The 27,742-nt window shown below is 37.9% G+C and overlaps 1 protein-coding gene across 8 annotated transcripts in view; it reads left to right on the top strand.

Annotated features, from left to right (window-relative positions):
- lrrc4ca (leucine rich repeat containing 4C, genome duplicate a) overlaps nt 1-27,078 on the top strand; it is a 1,033,148-nt gene extending 1,006,070 nt beyond the window's left edge. For 7 of the 8 annotated variants that reach the window (XM_059975961.1, XM_059975964.1, XM_059975963.1 and 4 more), the window contains one exon: nt 25,095-27,078. In XM_059975961.1, coding sequence (XP_059831944.1) covers nt 25,145-27,067 — 1,923 coding nt within the window. In that variant the 5' untranslated portion in view covers nt 25,095-25,144 and the 3' untranslated portion in view covers nt 27,068-27,078. Of the gene's footprint in view, nt 1-18,826; nt 19,003-25,094 lie in introns of those variants that run through there. The other variant, XM_059975966.1, reaches the window with a different exon arrangement.
- The last annotated feature ends 664 nt before the right edge of the window (nt 27,079-27,742 follow it).

The following is a 27,742-nucleotide window of genomic DNA, read 5'->3' as shown; positions in this document are numbered from 1 at the left end:
TTCCACAGATTCACCACCCCCTGGATAAAGAAAGTGACAGGGGTACATCTTACGCAGTGAGCAATGATCAGTTGCCAAGTGTTCCCCCACACAAACTTCTGCCACCTGTCCTGTCTCATTCCCCAACAGGAGATCTAGTTTTGCACTCTCTGTAGTTGGAACTTGTATGTACTGATTAAGGAAACTTTCCTGAACATTTGAGAAACTCTTTTCCATCCAGCCCTTTTAGAATATGGGAGTCCCATTCAAGATGTGGAAAGTTAAAATCACCTACTTTCATAACCTTGTGTTTCTTGCAATGGTTTGTAATATCTCTACAAATTTGCTGCTCTAAATCCTGCAGACTGTTAGGTGGTCTGTAATATAATACCATTAACCTTTCTTATTCCTCAGCTCTATACATAAAGCCTAATTACATGAGCTCTTCAGTCTGCCCTGACTGAGCACAGCCAAGAATTTTTCCTGACTAGTAATGTTACCCCTCCTACTTCAACCTTCCTGCTCTATCATGTCCTAAACAACAGAACCTCAGAACACTGAGCTGCCATTGTCTCACTATTGGCAAAAATGTCACAACTCCACATGCTGATCTATGCCTTGAGTTCATTTCCCTTTCCTATAATGCTCCTTATGTTGAAGTATATGCAGCTCAGAGCATTAGTCCCATCATGCTTGACCTTTCAACTCCTGACCCTGTATGTAGGCTTAACAACATCTTTCTACAAAACCATTCTACTATCTGTTCTGGTGCTTTGGTTTCCATTGCCCTGCAACTCTAGTTTAAACCCCTTTGTCCCCCTTGCAGCACAAATAAACCTTCCCTCTAGTATATTAGTCCCTCTTCAGTTCAGGTGCCAACCATTCCTTCTATACAGCTCTCACCTTCCCTGGAAGAGAGCTAAACGATCCAAAAATTTGAAGCCCTCCCTCCTGCCTGTTAACTCCTTAGCCACATGTTAAACTGTATGATCTTGTTATCTCTCACTTCACTAGCATTTGGTATGGGTAGCAATCCTGGGATCATAATGCTAGAGATCCTGTCCTTTAACTTAGCATCTAACTCCCTGAACTCACTTTGCAGGACCTTGTCACCCTTCCTACCCATGTCATTAGTACCAATGTGGACCACAACCTCTGGCTGCTCACCTTCCCACTTAAGAGTGATGTGGACTCAAGCCAATGTGGCACCCTGATGCATTAAAAACCATCTGGTAATCTCATTCGCATCCACAGAACCTTCTTTCTGTTCCCCTAACCAAAGAAACCCCTCTCACTACAGCTTGCCTCTTCTCCCCCCATCCCTTCTGAGCTACAGAGACAGACTCAGTGCCAGAGACCTGATCACTGTGGCTTTCCTCTGCTAGGTCTTTTCCCCCAAACACTGTACAAAGTGGTACTCTTGTTGTTGAGGGGAATGGCCAAAGGGGTACTTTGCATGAGCTGCCTTTCCCCTTTCCCCCACCTGGCAGTCACCCAGTTACCTGTGCCCCGCTCCTTGGGTGTAACTACCCTATATACCCTGTCTATCAACCTTTCTGCCTACTGAATGATCAGGAGTTCATCCACTTCTAACTCCAACTCCTTAACATGGTCTATTAGAATCTGCGGCTCAATGCGCTTTGTCCAGCTGTCATCATTGGAGGTCTCCCTAACTTCCCACATCCTGAAAGAGCAGCATTCCAGTGTCCTGTCTGGCACCCCACTGCTCTAAATGTACAATAAGATACAGAGAAATAATAATTAAGAGAAAAATCTACTATGGCCTACCTTCTCTTTGCTAAAGCCTCAACTCCACACTCCAACAATGGCCAGTCCCACAATGGTGCTCTGCATAAAACTAATTTTTTTAAAAAATTAATCCTCGCCAATTGCCTAAGTATGTGCAATTCCATGTCTCCCCAGAACTGCAGCGTGTAAAATGTGCTGACTGTCTCCACTCGCTTCTTTTAAACCCTCTCTCCCTCTAAGTTATCCAGAGTCTCCTAGGGACTGTAATGTGCAAGATGTGCTGACTGCCCCTGCTCAGTTCTTTTAAAATCTTGCTCCCTCTAGTCATTCCAGACTTTGTGCCATAGAAGTTATAAGTATATGATAGATGAATGGTAGAGTCAGGGAGAGATACAGCACAGAAGTGGATCCTTTGAGCCATTGAGTCTGCCCTGCCCATTATCTTCATACTTACAACTATCCTATCTTCATCCCACTTTAATTCTCTGCCCATTCTCACCTGCACACAATCGGGAAATTTCCTAATGCCACCAGCTTACACATTTTGAAATGTGGGACGTAACTGGAGGAAACTCACATGGTCACACTGAAATTGTACAAACCTCACAAAGACAGGTCAGGATTGAATGTTGGTCTCTGGCTCTCTGAGGCAATGGTTCTACCAGATGCTTATGTCACCTAATTTGGGGGCAGTTAATGGGAACATGGGGAGGATTAATGTAAAACTGTCTGCCTAATGGTGTGTGGACTAGTGGGGCCTTTTTATGACTCTATACTATGCAACTCTCCATTAGTTAATACCTCAGTAAGACTTCATCCACCTCAATGAAACAAACCTCAAGTTGCACCCGTTACTACAGCAAGTAAATTCAATTGTTTTCTCTTAAAAATTTTGAAAACACCAGAAACCTTGTATAAAATATAGAGACAGTGTATCCCTGGCCATCAGAGAGAAAGAACTAACCTTGAGGAAAACATTGAACCAAATAAAATGTGATGCTTGGCAGAGTATTGCAGGGAGAATCAGTAAGGGTAGGAACACTCATATAAATAAGGGAGCCTTGAAGTGCAGCCAACAACCCCCTCCGGTCATGAATAAAATATTCACATTTCTCGAAAACGGAAGTTTTCCTCACTTTGCAAGAAGAACTTTGCTTGACTTCTGCATTGGAGTAGTAAATAGCATTATGTCATTGGTGACATTTCCCAGCAGAGACGGGCTACAAAGATCCCGAGGCAAGTATTCTGACCCTAGCTTTGTAGTTGAGAGATGTATGTGCACTTGTATCTGCGTGCTATTTGAGGGCTGTGTGGCAAACAAGCACAAGTAACATCCAGGCATGCACTGTATGACGTTGCTTACATCCGGAATTCCTATTTGAATCGGAATCATGCAGAAACTGAATAAAAATAATGGACTTTATTTAACTTGCATCGTTCCCAGTCTTCAATATGAAGACATATTTTGTTGTCTAATAACATACAAAAACACTGGGCTACATTTTCCAGTTTCCAGACCATTCGAGCCAGCTGTTTCACTACATTGACCTTGGTATAAAGGAATATTGTTCAATCAGAAATAAATACATTATTTGGAGTGAACAGTTGAAGGGTAAGCCATTAAAATAAAGTGCTAGCCTTAAACATCTTTCCAACATTGAACAGAAGCTAATCTCTCTGCATGTGCTGTATTTATGGAAGATGGCTTTGCTGCACAAAATTTCAAAACTGAACTGCTGCACATAATTATGTGTATGTGTTTTGAACTGCAGGACAGAAGTAATATCAGTTAGCTTTAAATTGAGTAAAGGGCTGACTGAAACTCCAATTAAATATGTGTGAAACACCTTGCTTGAGGTGAAATTAGACTGCAAAGCTAGCATCCAAATTTTTTAACCATTGCTGTAGTAAGACCATAAACCATAGCAGAATTAGGTCATTCAGCCCATCAAGACTGCTCCACTGTTCCACCATGGCTGATCTTTGATCCCATTCGATTCCATACACCTTCTTTCTTGCCATATCCTTTGATGACCTGACCAATTAGGAAACTGTCAACTTCGGCTTTAAATATACCCACAAAATTGGCCTCCACTTAGCAGAGAATTCCACAGATTCACTACTCCCTAGCTAAAAAAAATCCTCCTTACCTCTGTTCTAAAAGGTTACCTCTCAAATTTGAGGCTGTGCCCTTTAGTTCTGAATACCCACACTGTAGGAAACATCCTCTCCACATGTACCTTATCTAGTCGTTTCAACATTCAGTAGGTTTCAATGGGATCTCACCACATTCTTCTAAATTCCAGTGAGTACAGGCCCAAAGCAGCCAAAGAGTCCTTGTATGTTAACCCCTTCATTCCCAGAATCATCCTCGTGAACTTCCTCTGGACTCTCTCCAATGATAATACATCTTTTCTGGGATATGGGACCCAAGACTGTTGACAATACTCCAAGTGCAGCCTTATGCTTTGTAACTTCAAAACATTAAAATAATTCAAAAAGAATACATGGGTTCCAAAATGTGATGCTAAGATTGTGTTTACTTTAAGTAAGGCATTCACCTATCACATGGCTGCGTGATGATGTATGTAATTCATGTGTTTATTTGTATAACCCATCATGAATTATTGAAATAAACAAGAATGTTTATACACAAACTATACAGACATATACAAGATTACTCAAATATTACTGAAGTATTAAATACACAACAGTTGCACCTAAAATTCCTATCAACTATATTCATATTAATCTTATTGAACATGAAATTGATTTAGTGGTATGAACCACTCGCACAGAACTATTGATCCAGGGTTTCTGGTTTGGGAAGACCCTGACCGACTTCTGGAGGACAACATCATTGATGCACTTCCGGATGAAGCACGTGACTCCATCAGTGAACTCAAAGACATCCTCATCATGGAAGACATTCCAGTCAACGTCATCGAAGAAGTCCTGCAGCATGGAGGCCAATTGGTTGGACCAGCAGTGGGCGGTTTTAACTATGGCCTCCTCTTGTTTCAGCTTCTGCTTGTACACCAGCAAAAGCAGAATCAAAGAGTGATCTGATTTTCCAAAAACTGGGTGAAGGAGAGCTTTTGAAGCATTGCACAAGGGAGTGTAACAGTGGTCAAGTGTGTTTTCTCCACGAGTGCTCACCCAGAGGTGCTGACAAAACTTCGGAGAGACTTTCTTCAGCAATGTTTGATTAAAGTCACCAGTGATGATGAAGGCAGCCTCTGGATGTGCAGTCTCCAGTGTGTTGATGGTCTCATACAGTTCGTTGAGAGTACACTGTTGTGATGATAACAGCCATGAACTCCCTAGGCAGCCAGTAGGGTCTGCACAGCAGCACCAGGTATTCCAGGTCTGGGGAACAAAAGGACTTGAGTGCATGCACACTCTGGGGGTCACACCAAACATTGTTGATCATGAAGCATACCCCTCCTCCTTTACTCTTCCCAGTGAGGCTTTTTGACCTGTCTGCCCAGAACAGGGGAACCCAGAGGGCTCGATGGCATGGTCTGGTATTTCCTCCATTAGCCAGGTCTTCACAAGGCAAAAAACAAAGCTGAAAGGAGATTCTGGCTCTCAGTTCACAAAGCTTGTTATCCAGGGACTGAACGTCGGTCAGGCATATGCTAGGGAGTGGCGGTGGATTTGCTTGCCGACTCAGCCTCACCAGAATACCGGCCCTTCTCCCTTGTGTCGGGCATTTCTTCTGGGGTAGTGGCAGTGTAAGAGATGAGCCTCCCATGGATCCTGCAAGCAGGAGATCCCAGTGTAGGAAAGGCGGCACATAGTGGGTAAACGGCATCTTTCCGATGTTCAGAAGGTAAGTCTATTGTATCTGATATGACTGTTGGCTACTTGAACAGAAAATGCTAAGAAAATCATAGAAATTAGTAATATACTGTAGATTTGGAATGCAGCTCACAACACAATCTTGAATCTATTTCAAGATGGCAGCGTGTTTCCAATCTAATACTATTTTAAGAAATGATGGCACATTGTGCAGTTCCTTTAACCTAGTAATCCATGGTTGAAAGTTGTCTTTTTTTTCTACCAGTTCACCAGCTGTCTATCCAATTGCATTTAGACACTATATATGGGAAATGTTCTGCTGCTTGTGTCTTGCCATTTTACACCTGACAGCAAAATTTCAAGTTGTGTAGCAAACGATATTTGAAGCCATTGAAGTAAAATTATTTTGGGAGAACAACATTCCACTAAAGGAAATGGATTTCATGGATGACATGTTGAAATGCTCAGTTTTCTATTTTACAGGCTTGATCTAATTGTAGGATTTCATACAAGGTTGCAGAAATTAAACATGGAAGTAATATAAATAATTACATAAAACACACATTTGCCATCAAAATAATCATGAGAAGATTGGATTTTCTTGTGAAAGCTCAAAATAAAAAGAATCACATTTAATTTTTGGTTCTCACCTATCAGAAATCCAGACGGATACATACCTTCATTCCTTTCATTCTGTTAGATCAATTTGGACATGAGTTCCTTTCAAAATAAATCATTGAGATTCATTTATAAAGCAAAGAAAAAAGTTGAATGTTTTATGTAAGTCCTGGAGCATCTGAAAATGCTTCAGAAGAAATAGATATTTAATTGTGCCCACCATTCCAAAGGCAAATAAGGCAGCCTACAATCTGTTCTGTACTTTGACAGAGGAAAATGGTACAAAATCAAAATATTCTAATATTGTGAGGTGAGAGATCTGCAGCAGATCTCCTTGAGCATAGGTGTCAAACTCAAGGCCCGCGGGCCATATCCGGCCCAGCGTACAATTATATCCGGCCCGCGAGATCATTTTAGATAGATCTATTATTTTAATTATTAATGGCCCGGCGATATGAAGCCTATGATTGTAAGTTAATACCAATCATAAAAATAATGCTTGTTCAGCAGTCTTCTTCATAAGAAATGGAATTTGTGAAGTGAAACACTTTGTAGTTATAGCAGAGACTGAGACACATGAGAACAGGCTGAAAAAACGGAGGCAATGAAAGCTGCGTTTGCACGCGCCCGACTGATCCGGCCCGCATGAAGCTGGATTTTGCCCAATCCGGCCCGTGACCTAAAATGAGTTTGACACCCCTGACCTTGAGTAAACTGAGCACCAGTGAGACCCTGTAGTTTTCCAAAGATTAACATCATCACATGGCAATGACTGAAGGTGCCCCAAGATGGAAATGCACTGACAGCTGTCTGTGGCATATCCCTTATATTATTGGGTGGCAAAGAGTATAACATTTGCACATATTCAAAAACCCTTTGAAAATTAATTTCATGATTAAAAATGTACAATATTAAATAAAACACTGAAACTTAAAATTACTGTATCTTGTAATTTTTATTCATACAGTAGTTCCCTGGAGTGGTGGGAGGTCACGGCAGCAAGGGGTGCAGCTGAGGAATTACAAGTTTAATTTAAAGAAAAGAATTAATTGATCCTCAGTGTCTGATAATTAAGCACAATGATTTCGTAATCACCTCACCTCCTGCTAACCACCATTCTCAAGACTTTGCTTGAATCAGAATCAGGTTTAATATCACAAGCATATGTCATGAAATTTGTTAATTTAGCGGCAGCAGTGCAGTGCAATATATGATAATAGATGGAAAAAATAAATCAATTACGGCGTGTTAAATCAAAAATAGTACACAAACAGAAATAATAAAAATGAGATGGTGTTCATGGGTTCAATGTCCATTTAGCAATCAGATCGCAGAGGAAAAACACTGTTTCTGAATCACTGAGTGTGTGCCTTCAGGCTTCTGTACCTTCTTGAAACATGTTACAGTTGTTGAAAAGCAAAGTGATACTTCTGTATTTAGAAATAGCATGAGAAATCTGGACTGAAGAAATCATTTTATTTCCAGGTTTGGCCCAGGTATTATGGCCATTCACTACTGTAGTACACTGTTCCATACTCTAATCAAGCAACAACACAATTCCTGTGAATTAGGGTATTGTGTTCAATGGGGTACATGTCAGAATCTGTCCTTTCAAATGACCTTGACCAAATTTCTTTAGTCCATGACCCAACCCAGTATCACTGTCCCACTGTACGTACCCTTCGGCAGGGTAATGTTTTGCCTGAGCTGTGATGATATCTTAATTGTTCCTTTTATTGATAGCCTGAGATTGGATAGGTGATTGACTGTGGTCATTAATCCATAACAAAACTGGCAGAAGCAGACTACATGAAAAAGAAATGTAGACAGTATAACATTCAGTATCTGAAATATAGATTTATAGTAGCACCAACCAACCACCAGCAGCCATTGTGTCTGTTGTGTGAACATTTTTCTTCAAATTAAGCAATAAAACCATCCTTGAACATTCAAAGATAATACTCTGATAAAGCAATCAAGAACTTGGCTTATTTTCAGTCATATTTTGTGAAAACTTTCAGAAATGGAAAGCAGTTCAAAGCACATTTGCCAGCATTTCACAACAAAACAGTGATGGCTTGCAAGCTTCATACAAGATTTCATTGCTCCTTAATAAATTTGGAAGTCCCCGTACAATTGGAGAAGAACTGATCCTGCCAGCAGTAAGGGAGGTTCTGAGTACAGTTTTGCATAAGTTATCAGACCAAGTCATTAAAGCGATCCTGCTCAGTAACAACTCTGTTCAAAAATCAATAGATCAAATGTCTGATAAGGTGGAAGACACATTGTGCAACATACTTTCGACAACAGAATTTGCTCTGCAGTTGGATGAGTTAACTTTGCCAGGCAACAAATCTTTGCACCGTAGTTATGTTCTCTTCACAAAATATTAAAAAAAAGATTGAATAGCTGGGTATTATTTGCAAGGGGACTGGAAACAGATATGAAGTGGGAGTCAATATTTTGGGTTGTTGAGCAATTTTTCATAGGGAAGAACATTCCACTTACCAACATTCTTGCTGTACAACATCACTACTGACAGGATGCCACTGTATGGTTATTACTTTATTGAAAAAAGCTGTACCTAACATGTTTATCATTCATTGTGTAATTCACAGACAGCGTCTTGTCACAAAATCCTAAATGATAGACTGCACAAATCTTAAATACTATTATTTACAGCAATAAATAAAGTGAAGTCCCATAGTTCTCAATTCTTGAACATTTTGAGAACTTTGATCGAGAATGATAAATAGTTTGAACACTTGCACACACAGGTCAGATGGTTCTCAAAAGGAAACTGCCTGAGATGCTTTTAGGCACTTTTAGAAACTGATAAAATTCTTTGAAGGCTTGAATACTTCATTCAGTAACCAACTCAAGAATATTAGGCATGATATTGTTTATTTGTCAGAATCATTCACAAAGTTTAATGAAATCAAGCTTCAGTTGCAAGGAAATTATACAAATCTTAAGTCAAATCAAAGTCAAATCAGTCACCTCCAAATTTCAGTCCAAGTTAAACCCTCATTACGTGCAACATTGGCCATTGCGACCTTTTCCAATTTCTAAGCCTCTGAGTTCGAAGTTAAAGAAAGAATAATAGATGATGATCTTCAAGTACACTGTGCCCAGCTGGGTGAGATGCCTAAAGACATATCAGAGAGATTTCAAAATCTTCTCTCGATCCAAATTTTATATCGGGTAATAAATCCATCCCTGAACACTTGTAATGAGGAATTAATAAGAAGGATGGTGGAAGACCTTGCATTAGTACAAAATTACTTTCTGAAGCAAAGGTTCAAAAATCATGACAAGACTTTTGGTTGCAGAAATAAGCCTGTGAATGTTGTCCTTCACTGTGGAAAAAGGTCAAGATGTTCTTTATTGCCTTTCCCACATCATGTTTAGTGGAGCGCGGTTTCAGTACAGTTGCCCAATTTCTTTCAAATCAACCAACAGACTACAAATTACTGAAGCTGGGGATCTGAGACTGCTGAGTAACATTCAGACTGATGTTGAGAAGCTGATGTCACTGTCCCAAGCCCATCCATATGACTAAAAAGTGAGAAGGCAATGAAGTAGTGAATGGTTAGACTACTAGCGTACACTCTAAAATTATTTATGATTTTTTTTTACTGTAGTTAAAGAATCACTTTTATTTGTAGTTTAAAATAGATTTTTTTTTTGCAATTATTTTCACTGTTTTGAATTTGCAGTCTTTCACAGTGCAACGTAAATCAAAATTCTTTGTAGTTTTTTATGTAATTACTGGAAAGGAAGAGGGGGATTACAAGGATTTACTTAAGTATTAATCATCAATAATAATGATCAGTTGGGCACAGAGAAAATCTGAATTTACTGACAAGATCCTTTATTTTCTCAACTAACAAACATGTGAATTTACAAACCTGTGTGCACATCCACGAGGCTCTTCTGACTTTACATGAACAGTCAAAAAAAAAAGGGTAATACCCAGGAAAAGGAGTCTAGGCTGCCCAAGTGTTCTTCTTAATCCTGATTTAGTCTCCACATATCAGGCACGAGGTCATCCACAGAGTTATTACTGACTGTGCTCTCAAAATTCAACATTCTTATTCTTTTCTTTATCAGATCAATTTTATATCTTTCAGTTTCATTGGCTAAGGATTATCTGACTGACCTATGTCAGCTTCTTATTGGAAGCGGCCGAAGATACAAGCATTATTGCTTTATGGCTATTTCCACCAGCCTTGTGACCTAGGTAATATCTTTTCTTCTCTCAAACTCAGACTGATTCAAACCAGTCCAATCAGATCAGCCAGACGTTGGACCCAGACAGCCAGATCACAGGCAGTTCCTTCTCCATGCATGCCACTTTGCATAATAAGCAGCTTCTTATTTGAGAAAGCTCTCAGGTTTAACAGATCATTAGCAGAAACTCTTCGTGTTTATGCTCAGTTGTTCTGATTATGTTATTCCTGAAAAAAAATTACAGTTCACCAAACAGATCACAAAATGGTGGCTGCATGAAGAATCTCAGAAACTGGTCACCTCCAGTCCTACGACCACATTACTAGAACAAATACTCTTTCTTTGACAGTTTCCACTGCCTTTGCCTCATTCCTGTTTTCTGATCTGTAGATTGTAGTTCTTTCTGGCTAACAGTCTACTGGGGATGTGGTCTGGGAGTCAAGGGGCTGGTAACCCATAAAACTTTGGGAAACACCAATATAATTTGTTTTGCAGCGGTAATCATTGATATATATCAGATTGTTCAGGGGGTTGTCTCAAGGAGACCTGGGTGCAGTTCCCCACCAATTCCTTTATTTTCAGTCTTCAGTTCTGTGTTTGTCAAGTTCATTCAAGTGAGTTGGCACATTGGTCAGTAGTTAGTTTGGTCAACCTACTATTGACTATTAATTCTGTCACAATATACCCAAGCTGCAGCTTTGCATTTACTTTCCACGTAGATGCCCCAGATGTGTAATCAGTTTCACGTTTCAAATATGACAAGCTTATTGCTAAAAGATGCACTGTGCCTTTGGCTCAAATCTAGCTTCAATCTGGATACTTAAATCACTTTATTCTCTGACAAAATTAATCCCTATGATGCACTATTTCAGACTGACAATGAACCCCGGTGAATTGCCGAAATGTCACTGGCTAAATTGCGGAGAGTCATTCAGCATTTTTGGTTTTTATTCAGTCTTCCAGGATCTGCGGCATTTTTGCATTTGTATTTTTTTTAACCATTGCTTTAACTTTTAGCACCTGTCATACCAAATTTTGACAAACAAACTTGTCAGGGAACTTTGAGGAAACGTCCCTGTTCAAATCTTGTCACGAGTTTGAATCTTTCATCAATGCAGCCAGATTTCTTACAGGAATCATTATTCCCATTGCTTTGCTGTACACAACTTTTATTTATTTTATTATGATCTGGCTGCGTTGCATCTTTTCATGGAATTTAATGCGAGAATAAACTTAAAATAGCAATGATTGTTGTGACACAGTTTTCCTGGATTATTTTAGTCTTTTGAAAGGAAGGGGAGGTGAAGGATGACGTTTATACTACATTTTCTGAGAAACAATTTGGTGTATACAAAAAGCCCAGAATAACTCAAAACAGTATTAGTTCAGCTCTACTAAGTGCAATGATAGAAATGTGGTCACATTTAACTAAGATAAAACAAAATGGCGCAGGTAACCCTAGGTAATTTCTAAGGTAAGGACATGTTTGGCACAGCTTTGTGGGCCAAAAGGCCTGTATTGTGCTGTAGGTTTTCTATGCTTCTAAGTTTAATGCTTTATTCTGCAATATACCACCTTATCATTGTAGCAGAAGAAATTCATTACAGGAATTACTCTAAACCCAACATATAAATGCATTCTAAAACCTGGACTATGTATAGTATGCATTTGAAGACACTAGATATTGTCATTTGAAAAAAAATTGGATAGGTATATGGACAGGAAAGGAATGGAGGGTTATGGGCTGATTGCAGGTAGGTGGGAGTAGGTGAGAGTAAGCGTTTGGCACGGACTAGAAGGGCCGAGATGGCCTGTTTCCCTGCTGTAATTGTTATATGGTTATATGGAAACCTATCAGGGATTGATTTCCACATGATTGCACTCTTGTGGTTTTAGGTTTTGTCACTTAGCATTCAAGATTGGAGTAGACATGGGCTTCACAGGAGTAGCTGAAGAGTATTAGTAGATCATTGTCTCTCTGACTGCAGGCTTGTGCCATAAAGATTGGTGCTGGGTCTGTTGGTGTTTGTCATCTATATCAACGATCTGGATGGTAATGTGGAAAACTGGGTCAGCAAGGTTGTGGACGACGCCGAGACTAGGGGTGTAGTGGACAGTGAGGAAAACTATCATGGTTTGCAGCAGATTCTAGGCCAGCTGGAAAAATGGGCAGATGGACATTAATGCGGACAAGTGTGAGCTGTTGCTCTTTGGGAGGACAAACCAAGGTACGTCTTGTACAGTGAGCAGTAGAGCACTGAGGAGTGTGGTGGTGTAAATGGATCTGGGAATACAGATCCAAAATTCCTTGAAAATGGCAGCACAGGTATATAGATTCATAGAGAAAACTTTTGGCACATTGGCTTCATAACATCACAACTCCTGAAATTCTGTAAGACGATGGTGAGGGCTAATTTGGAGTATTTTGTCCAGTTTTGGTCACTTACCTAAGGAAAAATGTAAATAAGATTGAAAGAGTACAGAAAAAAATTACAAGGATGTTGCCGAGACGTGAGGACCTGAGTATAGGGAAAGACTGAATAGGTTAGGACTTTATTCCCTAGAACATAGCAGACTGGTGGGAAACCTGACAGAGGTATATAAAAGTATGAGGGATATAGACAGGGTAAATACAAGCAGGTGTTTTCCACTGAGGCTGGTTGAAACTAAACAGAGATCATGGGTTAAGGTTAAAAAGTGAAATCTTTAAGGGGAACATAAGGGGGAACCTCTTTACTCAGGGTGTTGAGAGTGTGAAACAAGCTGCTAGCACAAGTAGTGGATGCAGGGTCAATTTCAACATCTAAGAGAAGTTTGTGTAGATACACGGATAGGAGGGGATGGAGTGCTATGGTCCCGGTGCAGGTCATTGGGAATAAGCAGATTACTGGGTTGGCACAAACTAGATGGGCCAAAGGGCCTGTTCCTATGTTGTAGTATTCTATGACTTTATGAATCTGTACTCTAAATTCATTATATGTATATGTAACTTCAATTTGGTGCCCTATTCCAGGCCAAGCTCCATAGTATTAAGGCCTACCAGTCAGTGATGTTAAGAGTAGACAGCTTCAAGTTCCTGGGCATCAATATCTCAAGAGTCTACCCAGGGCCCAACACACTGATGCAATCACAATGAAGGCTTGCCAATGGTTCTTTGTAGTTGGGAGTTTGATAAGATTTGATATGTCATCAAAGGCCTCTTACAAATTTCTAGAGATATACAGTGAGGAGTAATCTGATTAATGTATTGTAGCCTCCAATGCACAGGATGGCATGAGGCGGCACGGATTGTAGACTCAGCCAGCTCCAGCATCACTGAGGACATCTTCAAGAATCGGTGCCTGAGGGAGGCTGCATCCATCACTAAGAACACATCAAACACATGCACTCACCTCATTACATCCATCAGGGCAGAGGTACAGGAGCCTGAAGACTTGCAGTCACTGATTAGGAATAGCTTCTTTTCCTCCATCAGATTTCTGAAAACGCCATGAGCCCACAAACACTATCTCCTTATGCCTTTCTTTTTGCACAGTTATTTATTTTAGTAATTTATAGTAATTTTGTGTGTTTGGCTGCTGCAAAACAAAACATTTCACATCATACAAGTGATCATAAATATGATTCAAAGAATTATTCTTAGACAAGTCTGTTGGGCAGGTTAATTCCTGTGCCTAACAACGGCCTTGTGAAACAGACACGCTATTTCAAGTTGTGATGCAGGAAGAAATTACCAGATGAATAAAGGTAAGCATTTAAGGTTGTGTCCAAAAGCTTCTTGAAAGAACACACTATCCCCACAGACATTTAAAAAGTCCTGGCACTCATGAGCACTCAGAATGTAGAAGGAGCATTCAGAATGGTTCAGGGAACTTGAAATGCATGCATCAGGAGCTCTGTGTAGACAGAGGAAAGAACACACCATCTCACATACTACCCTTCCAGCAGTCTCATCGAGAACCTCATGTCCCGTTGTAGGATAGTCTGCAGAACCCACATTGAATCATGAAGAAGGCATACTAGTGGCTATACTTCATTCGGAATTTGAGAAGATTAGTTATGTCATGTGTTACGATGATGTTACAAAATCCCGTAACTGGATCACTTACCAGCAAAGATAGAGAGGTCCGTTGAAGTCTGATGGTACAATTTTTTAAAAGTCTTTATTTATGAAGGGGCACAAAAATATGATTAATACAAACATTCAGATAATAGACGTTGTCACTACTCAATCTAAAAGCGCGGGTCTAATAATGACCATCAATAAGAAACTGCTCGATCGTTTGTCTCGGGGATAATATATTGTCCGATGGAAATACAAAAGTCACTCAGTTCCGGCAGGCTTCAGCCTTTTGGTGGGGACCGCTGGGTTTTCACTTGTTGGAGAGAGAGAGAGAGAGAGAGAGAGAGAGAGAGAGAGAGAGGGAGAGAGAGAGAGAGAGAGAGAGAGAGAGAGAGAGAGAGAGAGAGAGAGAGAGAGAGAGATTGGTGAGAAAAGAAACTTGCTCGGATCTTTTATGAAGAGAATCCGTTGGGTCAGGGGAGCGGGCTTCCCCGTTGTTAGCTAAAAGCTGGTTTCCGTGGTTCCAGTCACCGATTCCAGCAACGGAATCAAATGCACGTGACTTCCTTCAAATGGCTTCCCGCTACTACGGGATCGTTAGCGTTTCTTCTGGTGCGTCTGAAGGGGGTGTTCCCACCCAGACCTCTTTTATACTTCCTAGTGGGGTCTCAGATGTCAGTCAGGTTGGGATGATGCAATCTCTCTCTCAACCAGCCCACTTTGCCCGAGGGCTTGCACGTAGCTTAGTCCCCAATCCACAAACGTGGTCTCCAGGAGACAATGGCCAATGTCACATTATTTCGCGTCGTGGTGGAACGAGGTATTCGGCACGTCTCTCTCTCTCCATTTCCTGGGTCTCCTGAATGGACTTAATAGTGATCTTGCGATTCTCACAAAGGAGGGGGCTACCCCGCACCCTTTGGCCCCTCAGAGCTGTGGTACATTCATAACACATCAAGGTCTTCAGAAATTTTTACAGATGCACTGTGGAAAGCATTCTGACTGGTCACTCCAATACATAGTGTCAAGACTGGTGCAGAGGGTTATAGACTCAACCAGCCCCTCACAGACACAAATCTCCCGACCATTGAATACATCTTCAAAAGGCAGTATTCATCATTAAAGACACTCATCACCCAAGACTTGCCCCCTTCTCATTATTACCATCAGAATAAAGGTACAGGAGCCTGAAGACCCACACTCAATGTTTTAGAAAACAATTTCTTTCCTTCTGCCATCAGATTTCTGAACAGTTAATGAACACTACATCATTATTTATCTATTTTTATTTGCAACTTAATATAATTTTTGTGTACTACTGCTAAAAAAACAAATTTCATGACAGGTCAGTGATTATAAATCTAATTCTAATCCTCATCTTATTAGTCACCTCAAAACTATCTGAACATTAGGTAAACATTCATTCTTCATCTCAAAAGATTGCCAAACAAAAATTTATTGAACAACTGAGACTCTGAAGAAAATGGGTTACCAATATATCTGAACACTTTGTAGATATAAGCAGATCCTTCTCAAAGACAATAAACTTTATAATATGAGTGTACTAATTACTAACTATGATTTAGATATTATGTGAACGTCCTTTGGAAGTTCGAAGAGAAGCTTGACTGACTTACTCAGCTCTGGAAAGGAAATTAATATTCTTATGATAATAGTTTTGCAACTTTTACCGATGTTCATATAAACTTTCTTCTCAGATTCCAACTTGATACTTGGATCAGTAGATGAATTGATATCTTATAGATTGTTTCTTGCTCCACCAGATTTGTTTTTATTTAAAGCTGATGTACCATAGAACACATATGTTAGTTACCAGCCTGCAATATGAAGAATTGGGAGTTCAATGAAAAGACAGTTTCAGTGAAAATCTGCACTTTAACCTAGTAACCTTCCAGGATTTCTGGTGGAATATGTTTCATATCAGCAAATATTTTGATCTAATCAGGCAGAAAAAACTGATTTTAATTTCTTGCTGTTATCCTTGCCAAAAATACTTTCTCCCTAACTGTGAGATTTTATCCTGTGTAACACCTCACCATAAAAACAACATTTGATTTTATTTTATGACCATTACATTCAATAAAAGCCTAATTATTTGATAGCGAATGGTTATTCAGAATACTCATACAAAAACAATATGTACAAACTCTGCTAGGAAAATTGTGTGCTAAGATAAATTACAACATACAAATGATATAATTTACGAAAAATTTTTTCCCAAAGGTATTACACAAAGTGTCCAATTGAAATTCCATAGAATTTCTTGTGTTGACAGATCTACATTCACCTAAGCAAGTAGAGAGCATTCCATTACACTCCTAGTCAATGACAGAATGGCTTTGAGATGCCTGGAGATGAGGAAGTTATGACAGTTACATCAGAAAACACTGATCTGCTGTAGTAGCCATAGTACTAAGTGCTTGTCCACTGATTAATGGTGCCCCAAGATGGTAATTGCATTGTGTCCTTTCATCACTGTACAGAGTCATGCTTTTGAGCCCACTATGTGCTTGCTGACCATTGAGTGCTCATCTATTCTCATCCTACTTTCCAGAACTTTGTCCCATTGACTTCTATGTCTTGGCAATTTCGATCCTTGTCGAGGTGCTTCTTAAAAGAATGGTGAGAATCACCATCTCCACCACTCCCTTACACAATGTATTCCAAATGCCAACCATCCACTGGGTGGGACAAAACGTTGTTCTCAAAGTCCTCCTTGAATCTCCTACACTTTGATACAATGCTTTCTAATTTTACATACCTCTACAATGGAGAATTACATTTACACTCTATACATTAATCTGTTACCTCCACCTCCCTACTCTTATTCTTTTTCACTCCCAACCTGTCGCAGTATTCCTCAAAACTGAGGTACTGCATCCCTGGCAACACCTGGGTGAATCTTCTGTGTATCCTTTCTGATGCAATCATATCCTTCCTTTATTTGAGTGATTGTACTCCAGTTCTGGATTAATTATGTTTTTTTAAATTTATGCCATAACCTAGAAGAAGGCAATGGCAACCACTTCTGTAGAAAAACTTGCCAAGAATGGTCATGGAAAGAACAGGATCACCCATGTCATATGACACAGTACATAACAAATGAATGGACCGTAACCTGGAAACACAAGATACTCCAGATCCTGGAATCTGTAGATAAAAGAATACAGCTGAAAAAACTCAGCAAATAAAGCAGCATCTGCAGCAGTTCTAGTGCAGGGTCTTGATCCAAATGTTCAACCATTCCTTTGCCTTCCCTCAAGACCTGCTGAGTTCTTCCATCAATTTGTTCTTTTTTAAAATGCAGTATATACATTGACCTCCCCACTCTTATATTCTGTTAGTTCAATAGTTGATCTTATGGTCTTATTTTGCAGTTGTCTTCAGATTATGTAAACTGTAATTTTGGTTGTTCAAACTATTGAATTATACATACCTATTAGTAGCAGGTTTATTTAAAATTAAACCTTCCATTAAATTAAAGTTACAGTGATATGAATCCAGCCAAATGTACACAAGGCAATTGGTGCTTTTCCTGTCACTGTTCAGTAAAACAAGCTGCAATTTTAATGTCTTCCCCATCACCGAGTACATGCAGCCACACCATATAAACTACTACATTTCAATGATGGTGACTTCTGTGAAACACTGCAGAACGCCAGTACCATAAAAAATTATACTGAAGTTACAACATAGCAAAAGGCAATTCAGCTCAATTCCTCAATGCTGTTGGTTATGTTCTATATGTATGTCCTTTCTACCAGATTCATCTAATCTACTTTGCATATTAATTCACCATCATAAATTTATCCAGCACTCCCTTAAAGGCATCAAAACCATTTGCGTTCATTTGCTTCAAGAGAGAGAATTTTGTGCATTTTAACCACTCTGGGTAAAGGTGAATCTTCTGTGCCCGCACTGAAATGATAATTGACTATTGTACATTTATTAATGGTAGATATTAATATTCCCACAAACTGTAAATGTCGACTGTGTCCACCTGATAAAATTAGTTCAGCAAAGAGACACAACTTTCAAAACGCTTCAAAAATTAGCAATATTGTACCTTTTAAAAAAATATGTGGGACGTCATGTGATGACATAGGATCGAGACGTGGAAATCCAGTTCTCCCGTAAAAAAAAAACTAATAAATTAATGTTTAAGTGAAGAAAAGTAAGTAAATATTTTCTAAAAACCATGTCTAAACTACTCAGGATTTTCCTTAGCTATGCCTCCTAAACAGACACAGAAGAAAACTTCTACTTTGAAGACAGTACAGGCTGGGCCGGCCACCATGAAGGAGCCTCGGACTCAAGTGCATCTTACCTCCGGCGATACAGAACAGAAATCGGCGGAAACATCAACAGTCTCCAAGAAGGAACAACAGGAACTGCGCGTGCCCGCAGGAAAGGGCATGCACAAACATGAGCAATTTGAACTACAAATCCCAGCTACAATTGGAAGCGGAAGTGAAAATGAACCTGAGGAGGATTTGAATTCTCTGGAACATACAGATGAAGATTAAGATGAAGAGGTAAAAGAAGAATAACAGGAAGAGGTTGGAAGTGGAAGATATTCTGGAGACATAAGAGAAGCTTTGGTGCAAATAATGCATGAATTAAAAGAATTAAAAACATTAAAAATAATAAAATGTTATTAAAAATATGAAGACTATGTTTGATAAAATGGTGAAAAAACAGGAGAAAATGGACAAGAAAGTTAAAAATCTGGAAGAAATAATGGGAGACACTATTGATAGTGAATAAAATGGAAGATAATATTCTTGCCTGGACATCAGAAAGAAAACGACTGTTGGAAAAAATAGACGTGCTTGAAAATTTTAGTAGACGAAAAAATATTAAAATTGTTGGTCTTAAAGAAGGAATAGAGGTAGAATCCAATAAATTTTTTTTCAAAAATGGATCCCGGAAAATTTGGAAATGGAAGAGGGAACCCAGTTGATTGAAATCGAAAGGGTCCAGAGAGCCTTAAGACCAAAACCTCAAACTGATCAAAACCCATGACCAATCTTGATAAAATGCTTAAGATATCAAGATAAAGAAAAGATCCTGAAGGCGACTGCCCAATGTGCCAGAAAGAGAAACGGGGCATTGATGATAGAAGGGAAAGCAGTTCTTTTCTACCCTGATATAAGTTATGACCTTTTTAAGAGAAAGAAGGAATTTAACCCAGTGAAAAAAGTTTTATGGGAAAAGGGTTATAAATTTATATTGCACCACCCGGCAACACTGATAGTTTTTTTGGATGATGGAAAAAGATTTTCTTACTGATCATCGGGATGCAGAGGAGTTTGCACAAGAACTCCCAAATATTTGCTAGTCACAGTAAAGATTTAAAAGTGAAACAGATTAAAGATTAAGACGGGGACACTGAAGTGAGTTGATGGACATAAAGACAGAAAAATATTTAAATATATTTTTAATTATATGATACAGGGGGAGAAAGGTAAAAATTTGAGAAATATTCATCGAGAGTAGTGATAATATTTTTTTCTTCTCTTATATATACTTTTTCCATGTTACGGGGGAGCTGGGGGATCTTTGCATCAATCACTACGGGATTCACGTGTGTAATCATGGTGTTTGCCATGACCCGCATAATGGAGGGGGGTAATGTTGTGTTTTTTTTTTCATTCACAACATTAGCAGGGTTTTTTTTTTGTTTTTTTTTCTTTATAATCTATTTTTCTTTTATCTTTCTTTCTTTGCCTGGATGATCGGAGGGGAGACACATAGCAACATGGAGAATTTTAAAATAATTCCCCAAGGTACTATGAGAGTCGAAATATTATGTATTATTATAGACTGGAGTAACCCCATTAAAAATAATGACTAATTTACTGAATTTTTTAAGTTTTAATGTTAATGGGCTTAATGGACCAGTGAAAAGAAAAAAAATTTTAACATACATTAAGAAAATGAAAATAGATATGCTTTTATACAAGAAACACATTTAACAGAGATAGAACATCAGAAATTAAAGAGTGATTGGGTCAGAAATATTATAGCAGCTTCATTTAATTCAAAAGCGAGGGGAGTTGCAATTTTGGTCAACAAAACTTTGCCAATTGAAATACAAAATGTGTTAATTAATTCTGCAGAAAGATATATAATTATACATTGTCAAATCTTTTCAGAACTATGGACTCTTATGAATGTTTATGCACCAAATGAAAACGATGTAAAGTTTATACAAGAGGCTTTTTTGAATTTGGCAGATGCACACGATAAAATATTAATAGGTGGAGACTAACTTTTGTCTAGACCCAGTTTTAGATAGGTCAACAAAGGTTGTTACAAAACTAAAAGTAGCAAAATTAACTTTATCATTGATGAAAGATTTAAATTTGATTGATATATGGAGAAGAATTAATGCAAGAGAAAGAGATTATTCATTTTATTCAAATAGACATAAAACTTGTTCAAGGATAGATTTTTTCCTACTATTAGCGAATATTCAAGACAATGAAAAATATGGAATATAAAGCAAGAATATTGTCAGATCATTCCCCCTTGATAATGACAATGATAATGATGCATAAGGAGGAATCGATTTACAGATGGAGATTTAATTCAATATTATTAAAACGTCAAGATTTTTGTGATTTTATGAAAAAAACAGGTTCAGTTTTTTTTTAGATACAAACGCACATTCAGTTGATGATAAATTTAAGTTACGGGAAGCAATGAAGGCATAATTGAGAGGCCAGATAATAAGTTATACTTCTAAAATTAAGAAGGAATATATGGTAGAAATAGATCAATTGGAAAAAAAGATTACAAAATTAGAAAAAGAATCTCAAAGATATATGACAGAAGAAAAACGAAGACAACTTGTTAACAAGAAGTTGCAATATAATACACTTCAGACACACTGAACAGAAAAAGCAATTATGAGAACTAAACAGAGATATTATGAACTAGGTGAAAGATCACACAAGATTCTTGCTTTGCAGTTAAAAACAGACCAGGCTTCCAAAATGATAAATGCAATTAGAACAAGTGTAAATAAAATTACTTATAAACCTTTAGAAATCAATGAAACTTTTAAATTTTTTTATTCTGAACTGTATCAATCACAAATAGATTAGATATATAGGAGACTGTTTTGAAGGAGGTATGTTAATGTCATTTGAGCAATTAAAGAATAAATATAAAATATTAAATAGCACTCTTTTTTGTTATTTCCAATTAAGGGCTTATTTAAAAGATAAACTGGGTCAAACAATGTTATTGCTGAAACCTAATGAAATAGAAACTTTAATTCATAAATGATTTGATATAATTTGATTCAAAAACAGGCAATTAAACTAGGAATTCATAAAGCAGGCAATTAAGTCAAGACAAAAATGGGAAACTGATTTGAATATTAAAATTGATTAAACAAGTTGGTCAAGATTATGTCTTGACAGTGTGACAAATACAATAAATGTTCGACTAACATTAGTACAATATAACTTTTTACATCAAATACATATTACACCACAAAAAATAAATAGATTAAACTCAAATTTATCTGATCAATGTTTTCGATGTAATCAAGAAATTGGTACTTCTTTACACTCTACTTTGTCTTGTTTTAAAATTCAGCCTTTTTGGACAAATGTAAGAGTTTTACTGGAACAAATTATTGGAAAACAACTTCCACATAATCCAAAGTTATTCTTACTAGGCGATATTGAAGGGATAAAATCGAAATCCAAATTGAATAAATATCAGAAAGAATTTATAAAAGTTGCATTGGCAGTAGCCAAAAAGGCTATAGCAATTACTTGGAAATTGGATTCATACTTAAGTATAGATCTTTGGAAGAATGAAATTTTTAGCTGCATTCCACTTGAAAAAATTACTTATAATTTAAGAGATAAATATGAAATATTTCTGAAAATTTGGCGCCCTTATTTACAAAAAATAGGATTAAATATATAGATGCTCTGAAGATAAAATTATTGGTTATCTGGAGAAAGAAATAAATATACATATTAAAGCTATTATGAACTCCACGGAACATGTGGGGATCTTCCGATATCCAGGCATTCTTTCTTTCTTTTTTCTACAGGGATATGTCGGGGGGAGGGGTTAAGGGGAGTGGGGAAGGGTTGATAATTTTTTTTTCTTCTGTAACCTATTTGAAAATTCAATTAAAAATATGTAAAAAAAAATGAAATAAGGACTCAAAAATTTCAATACCGATCACATAGTGGTCAGTATGAGGCACCAATACTGCTGCGATTATTTAATTCGCATATCAGTAGACCTGATATTAGAAGATCCATTATATAATCAGTTAGCTGAGATTTAAACTTACATTTTAAGTAAGCCAAAAATATACAATTTATATAACTAAAGATATAATTTTAGGTCCAGATCTATGGAAAATGTTTGCTGCTGGATCAGTGAATCTGATGCACATCTAATTGCAGTGACTAAAGTTGGGAAATGAAAATGTGTAACAAAATACATGTAAAAGTGTAATAGTTCCAGGAATTATAGAGCTCCTTCAACTGTGTCGAAACAAACATAAAACATATAGATTTAGAAGAGAGACAAGAATAAAAGAATCAATGCAAAGTTTTTTTTTCTTACTGTTTGACATTTGTTTAGGAGTTCGAGTTCCAATATAACATTTTTACACTGTTAATATGTGTAATAAAGGACAACAAATGTCTGCCTCATGTATTATATTACTCTGTGCTTCAATATTTATATATGTAGTGCAATCTGCTTCCATTAAGTTGCTTTGTGATATGTCACACTCTGTGCCATCACAAGTGTATTCTAGTGTGAAATATGAGATGTTTTAAGAATGTAAACTGACGTACACATTTCTTAGAACATTGAAAATAAGTCTACAAAAAGTATGATGTTTCTGGGGAACTTTTAAGACAACATGGCTTTGTACTGAAATGTCATTTGAGATGATTCTCTAAGATGAACCAACTAGTTTTTCTAGTCTAAGGATAAGCATAAAGGAGTTAGAGAGCTAGGGTGTGACTTGCACATCTCTTTGAAACAAAAATTGTTTTGTATCATTGGCAATATATCACTATTACCTGATACATTTATCTTTATACCTCTACTTGCCAACTTAACTCAAATTCACCTCAACACATATTCATTAATGTATGCAACTAAAAGGCATTTTCCTCACAATGTAAAATATTTTGAAATCATTAAAAAATGCCCAAGGGAAGTATTTCTATATGCTGATAATAAATGACACACTAAGCTTTCAGGCCAGATCTTACTGTCTATTGGTGACCTTTCTGAATAAAATCACCAGTGTTTGTCATTTCATTAGGCTTTGAACACACGGTTCAATGCAGAAGTGCCAGGCTTACTACAACAACCTATTTGGTAGCTAAGTGTCGTCCTGCTGAAGTTTTATTGACTCCTGAGTCAGCATCATAGTGGCTATGGATCAGATATGCAAAGGTGATGTCTTTTTAAAGTATTATGTTGTTTCACCTTAAGGTTTTTGTGTACAGAAGTATTTTCAGGTAAATTGTAGTTAAATCAATCATATTACCATATCAATTTTTATTTTGAGTTCAAATGAAATTGCTTTTAATTTACTGTGAATGATCGAGATATTTAAAAACTATAAATATCTCTCACCTTTTTTTGACAACTTGTGTGGTAGAGTTAAGGCTTTGCCAATGGTTAAAGCTTTTAGTAAGGTTTTTAGAAGTAGTGTTTGCTCATTGAAAGATCTGTTACTATAGAAATCTTATTGTTAAAGTCTTACATGCTTAGTGCCAGTAAAACATAGAAAATGCACTTTTCATTAATACAGTACACATGTTACATCATTTTAAATAAAGGACTCCTTTATCTGTTGTTTTCACAAAGCCACACATTTGCAGTGGATGAATTTCTCTTTTAAAGTAGCAGAAACTGCCAATACATACTGTATAAAGAGAATGTTTGTCCAAGTACTGACATAATATCACTTCCAGTATTGCATAATTTACTTGCAGTTCAAACACTTCAAATTGAGTTGAAGTACCTTGAAATTATAGGATTGTTAAATTTTGGAAACTGTTGTGGGTATGCATTAAATAACTCTGTTAGAAATCATTTCTGAATCTGTGCTTCTCAGCGGTGTATGTCATGTTTGAAATTGGAATTTAAAATGAAAAAGTAGCTACTGGTACAGAAGTTTCTCGACATACGTGCTGGGCATGCATATATGTGAAGGAAGTACAAAACATGCAAGGAGTGTTTGGTGTAACTTGCTTCCAAAATTCAGTTTCGTTGAAGGCAATATAACCAAAGTTTGGAAGTAGCGTACTACAAGTGCAACTACACTGTGTGCTTAAGGCAGATGTCTCTTGGCAAATTTTCATTCAAGAATATTTAAAGAATGTTTTTGGACGTATGATAGCCTTGTTAGTTTATCTACAATATGCAAATACACTTAGGTCAAATGTCAATATGAGCTGGCCTCAAGACAACCCAGCATGTGCCAGTGGGGATTATCACAGGTATTAAAGTACTGAGCAGGAAAAATATTGAACAGGGAAAGCAATATGGCAAGCTTACAGAATAGTCTAATGATGCACTTGTTCACAGCATTAATTCCATCTTTTTCTTTGTTTTTCAGATTACACTAATAACTTGAACTCAAGAAAACAAATATCCAATAAATTATGAATGTTGAACAAGATGACATTGCATCCACAGCAGATGATGATAGGTCCAAAGTTTAACAGGGCGATACTCGACCCTTTATTTGTGCTGCTGTTGGCTCTACAACTCCTTGTAGTGGCTGGTTTGGTCCGAGCGCAGACTTGCCCTTCCGTCTGCTCCTGTAGCAACCAGTTCAGTAAAGTGATCTGTACGCGACGGAACTTGAGAGAAGTGCCGGATAGCATCTCCATTAACACACGCTACCTGAACCTGCAAGAAAACAGAGTCCAAGTAATCAAAGCTGACAGCTTCAAGCATTTAAGGCACCTGGAGATTCTACAGTTAAGTAAGAACCACATCCGGCAGATTGAGGTTGGAGCCTTCAATGGCCTGACAAATCTCAACACTCTGGAGCTATTTGACAACCGCCTTTCCACCATCCCCAGCGGAGCTTTTGAGTACCTATCCAAACTGAAAGAGCTGTGGTTGAGGAATAATCCCATTGAAAGTATACAATCGTATGCTTTCAGTCGAATTCCTTCTCTAAGGAGATTAGATTTAGGTGAGCTGAAAAGACTTGAATATATCTCAGACAGAGCCTTTGAAGGTTTGTCAAATCTAAGATATCTGAACCTTGGTATGTGTAATCTTCGGGAAATCCCAAACCTCATGCCTCTGATAAAATTGGAGGAACTGGAACTATCAGGGAATCGGCTTTCGTTAATCCGACCAGGCTCCTTTCAGGGTTTAACTAACCTGCAGAAGCTGTGGATGATGCATGCTCAGATCCAGGTGATTGAGAGGAATGCCTTCGATGACCTTCAGTCACTAATAGAGCTTAACTTGGCACACAATAACCTGACTCTGCTGCCTCATGACCTCTTCACACCCCTTCATCACCTAGAGCGGGTCCACTTGCATCACAACCCATGGAACTGCAATTGCGATATCTTGTGGCTGAGCTGGTGGCTGAAGGAGATTGTACCCTCCAACACAACATGTTGCGCTCGTTGTCACGCTCCCCCTAGTTTAAAAGGGAATTACATTGGAGAACTGGACCAGAACAAATTCAACTGCTATGCTCCAGTAATTGTAGAGGCTCCCACCGATCTCAATCTGACCGAGGGAATGGCTGCAGAGTTGAAATGTCGAGCCTCCACCTCCATGACCTCAGTGAGTTGGATTACTCCCAATGGCACAATTATGACTCATGGAGCATATAAAGTTCGTATTTCTGTGCTGAACGATGGCACGTTAAATTTCACAAATGTGACTGCGGAGGACACGGGATTGTATACATGTCTGGTGAGCAACTCTGCAGGAAATACAACAGCTTCAGCCACTCTGAATGTGACTGCTACAGAAAACAGCACTTTCACTTATTTTACAACTGTTACAGTGGAGACTATGGAGCCATCTGTACAGGTGCACACGACGGATGATAAATTTAGGCCTACACCTTTCAGCGAGTGGGATACAACATTTGTAACGACCTCCTTGACTCCTCGGAGCACAAAGTCAACAGAAAAGACAATCACTGTTGCTATTACAGATGCAGGAGAAAATCTCATACCTGGCTTGGATGAGGTGATGAAAACTACAAAGATTATTATTGGTTGCTTTGTTGCCATCACACTAATGGCAGCAGTGATGTTAATCATTTTTTACAAAATGCGCAAACAGCATCACCACCAGAATCACCATGCTCCCACCAGGACCATCGAGATCATCAATGCGGAAGATGACATCGCAGGAAGTACTGCTGTGGAGAGTCACCTGACCATGCCCACGATAGAGCATGAGTATATGAACCATTATAACTCGTATAAAGCTCCTTTCAACCACACTACCACAGTAAACACAATTAACTCACTACACAGCTCTGTGCATGAACCATTATTGATGCCAATGAACTCGAAAGACAATGTGCAAGAGACACAAATATGAGGGGGGGGGGGGAATAAAATACACAAATTTACAAATGACAAACAGGACAAGGCTGATTCTACTGTTTAAAAGAAGTGTCTTTAAAGAGGTTTATTTATTAAAAATAATTCTATTGTGATCTAAAACAGAGACAATTATGTGTATTCCAAACACTGATTTGACATGATGCTGCGCCCAATAATTTAGTCATCACCATGTTTTTCATAGGAGATTTTGATTCTCTAAGGGACTATTCAGATATTTTGTAAGGATTATGTTTCACATGGGGTTTTTATGGTGAATTCTAGTGGTGAGATTCAGTCTGTTTTGTCTCATTCTGTTATTTCATGACTCTTACAACCGGTAATGACAGAGAATGCAGTATTAGAGGTAGATTTATATTAAATCTTTTATTTTCCATGTATCATCTTGTTCTATATTTACAAACAGAATCATTCTGTGAAGATTGCTTGTAAAAAAAAATCAAAAAAAAACACATACCCATGATCTTTTAAACAATTCTAGATCCAGAATTTGTAGTTAAGTACTAAATAAGATTATAAATAAACTATTGTTGGTTTTCAGTACCTTCAGATATCAAAATTAATGGTTCTGAAGTTGGAATTTGACACTGTATTTGCAGTATTCTGTAACATATTAACCCAGTTCAGAGGGAATCAATACTTCAAATTTGAT

The sequence above is a fragment of the Hypanus sabinus genome, chromosome 7, assembly GCF_030144855.1.
Source record: "Hypanus sabinus isolate sHypSab1 chromosome 7, sHypSab1.hap1, whole genome shotgun sequence".
NCBI lineage: Eukaryota > Metazoa > Chordata > Chondrichthyes > Myliobatiformes > Dasyatidae > Hypanus > Hypanus sabinus.
The sequence above is the reverse complement of the archived record's forward strand: the minus strand, read 5'-3'. Positions and strand labels throughout refer to the sequence as shown.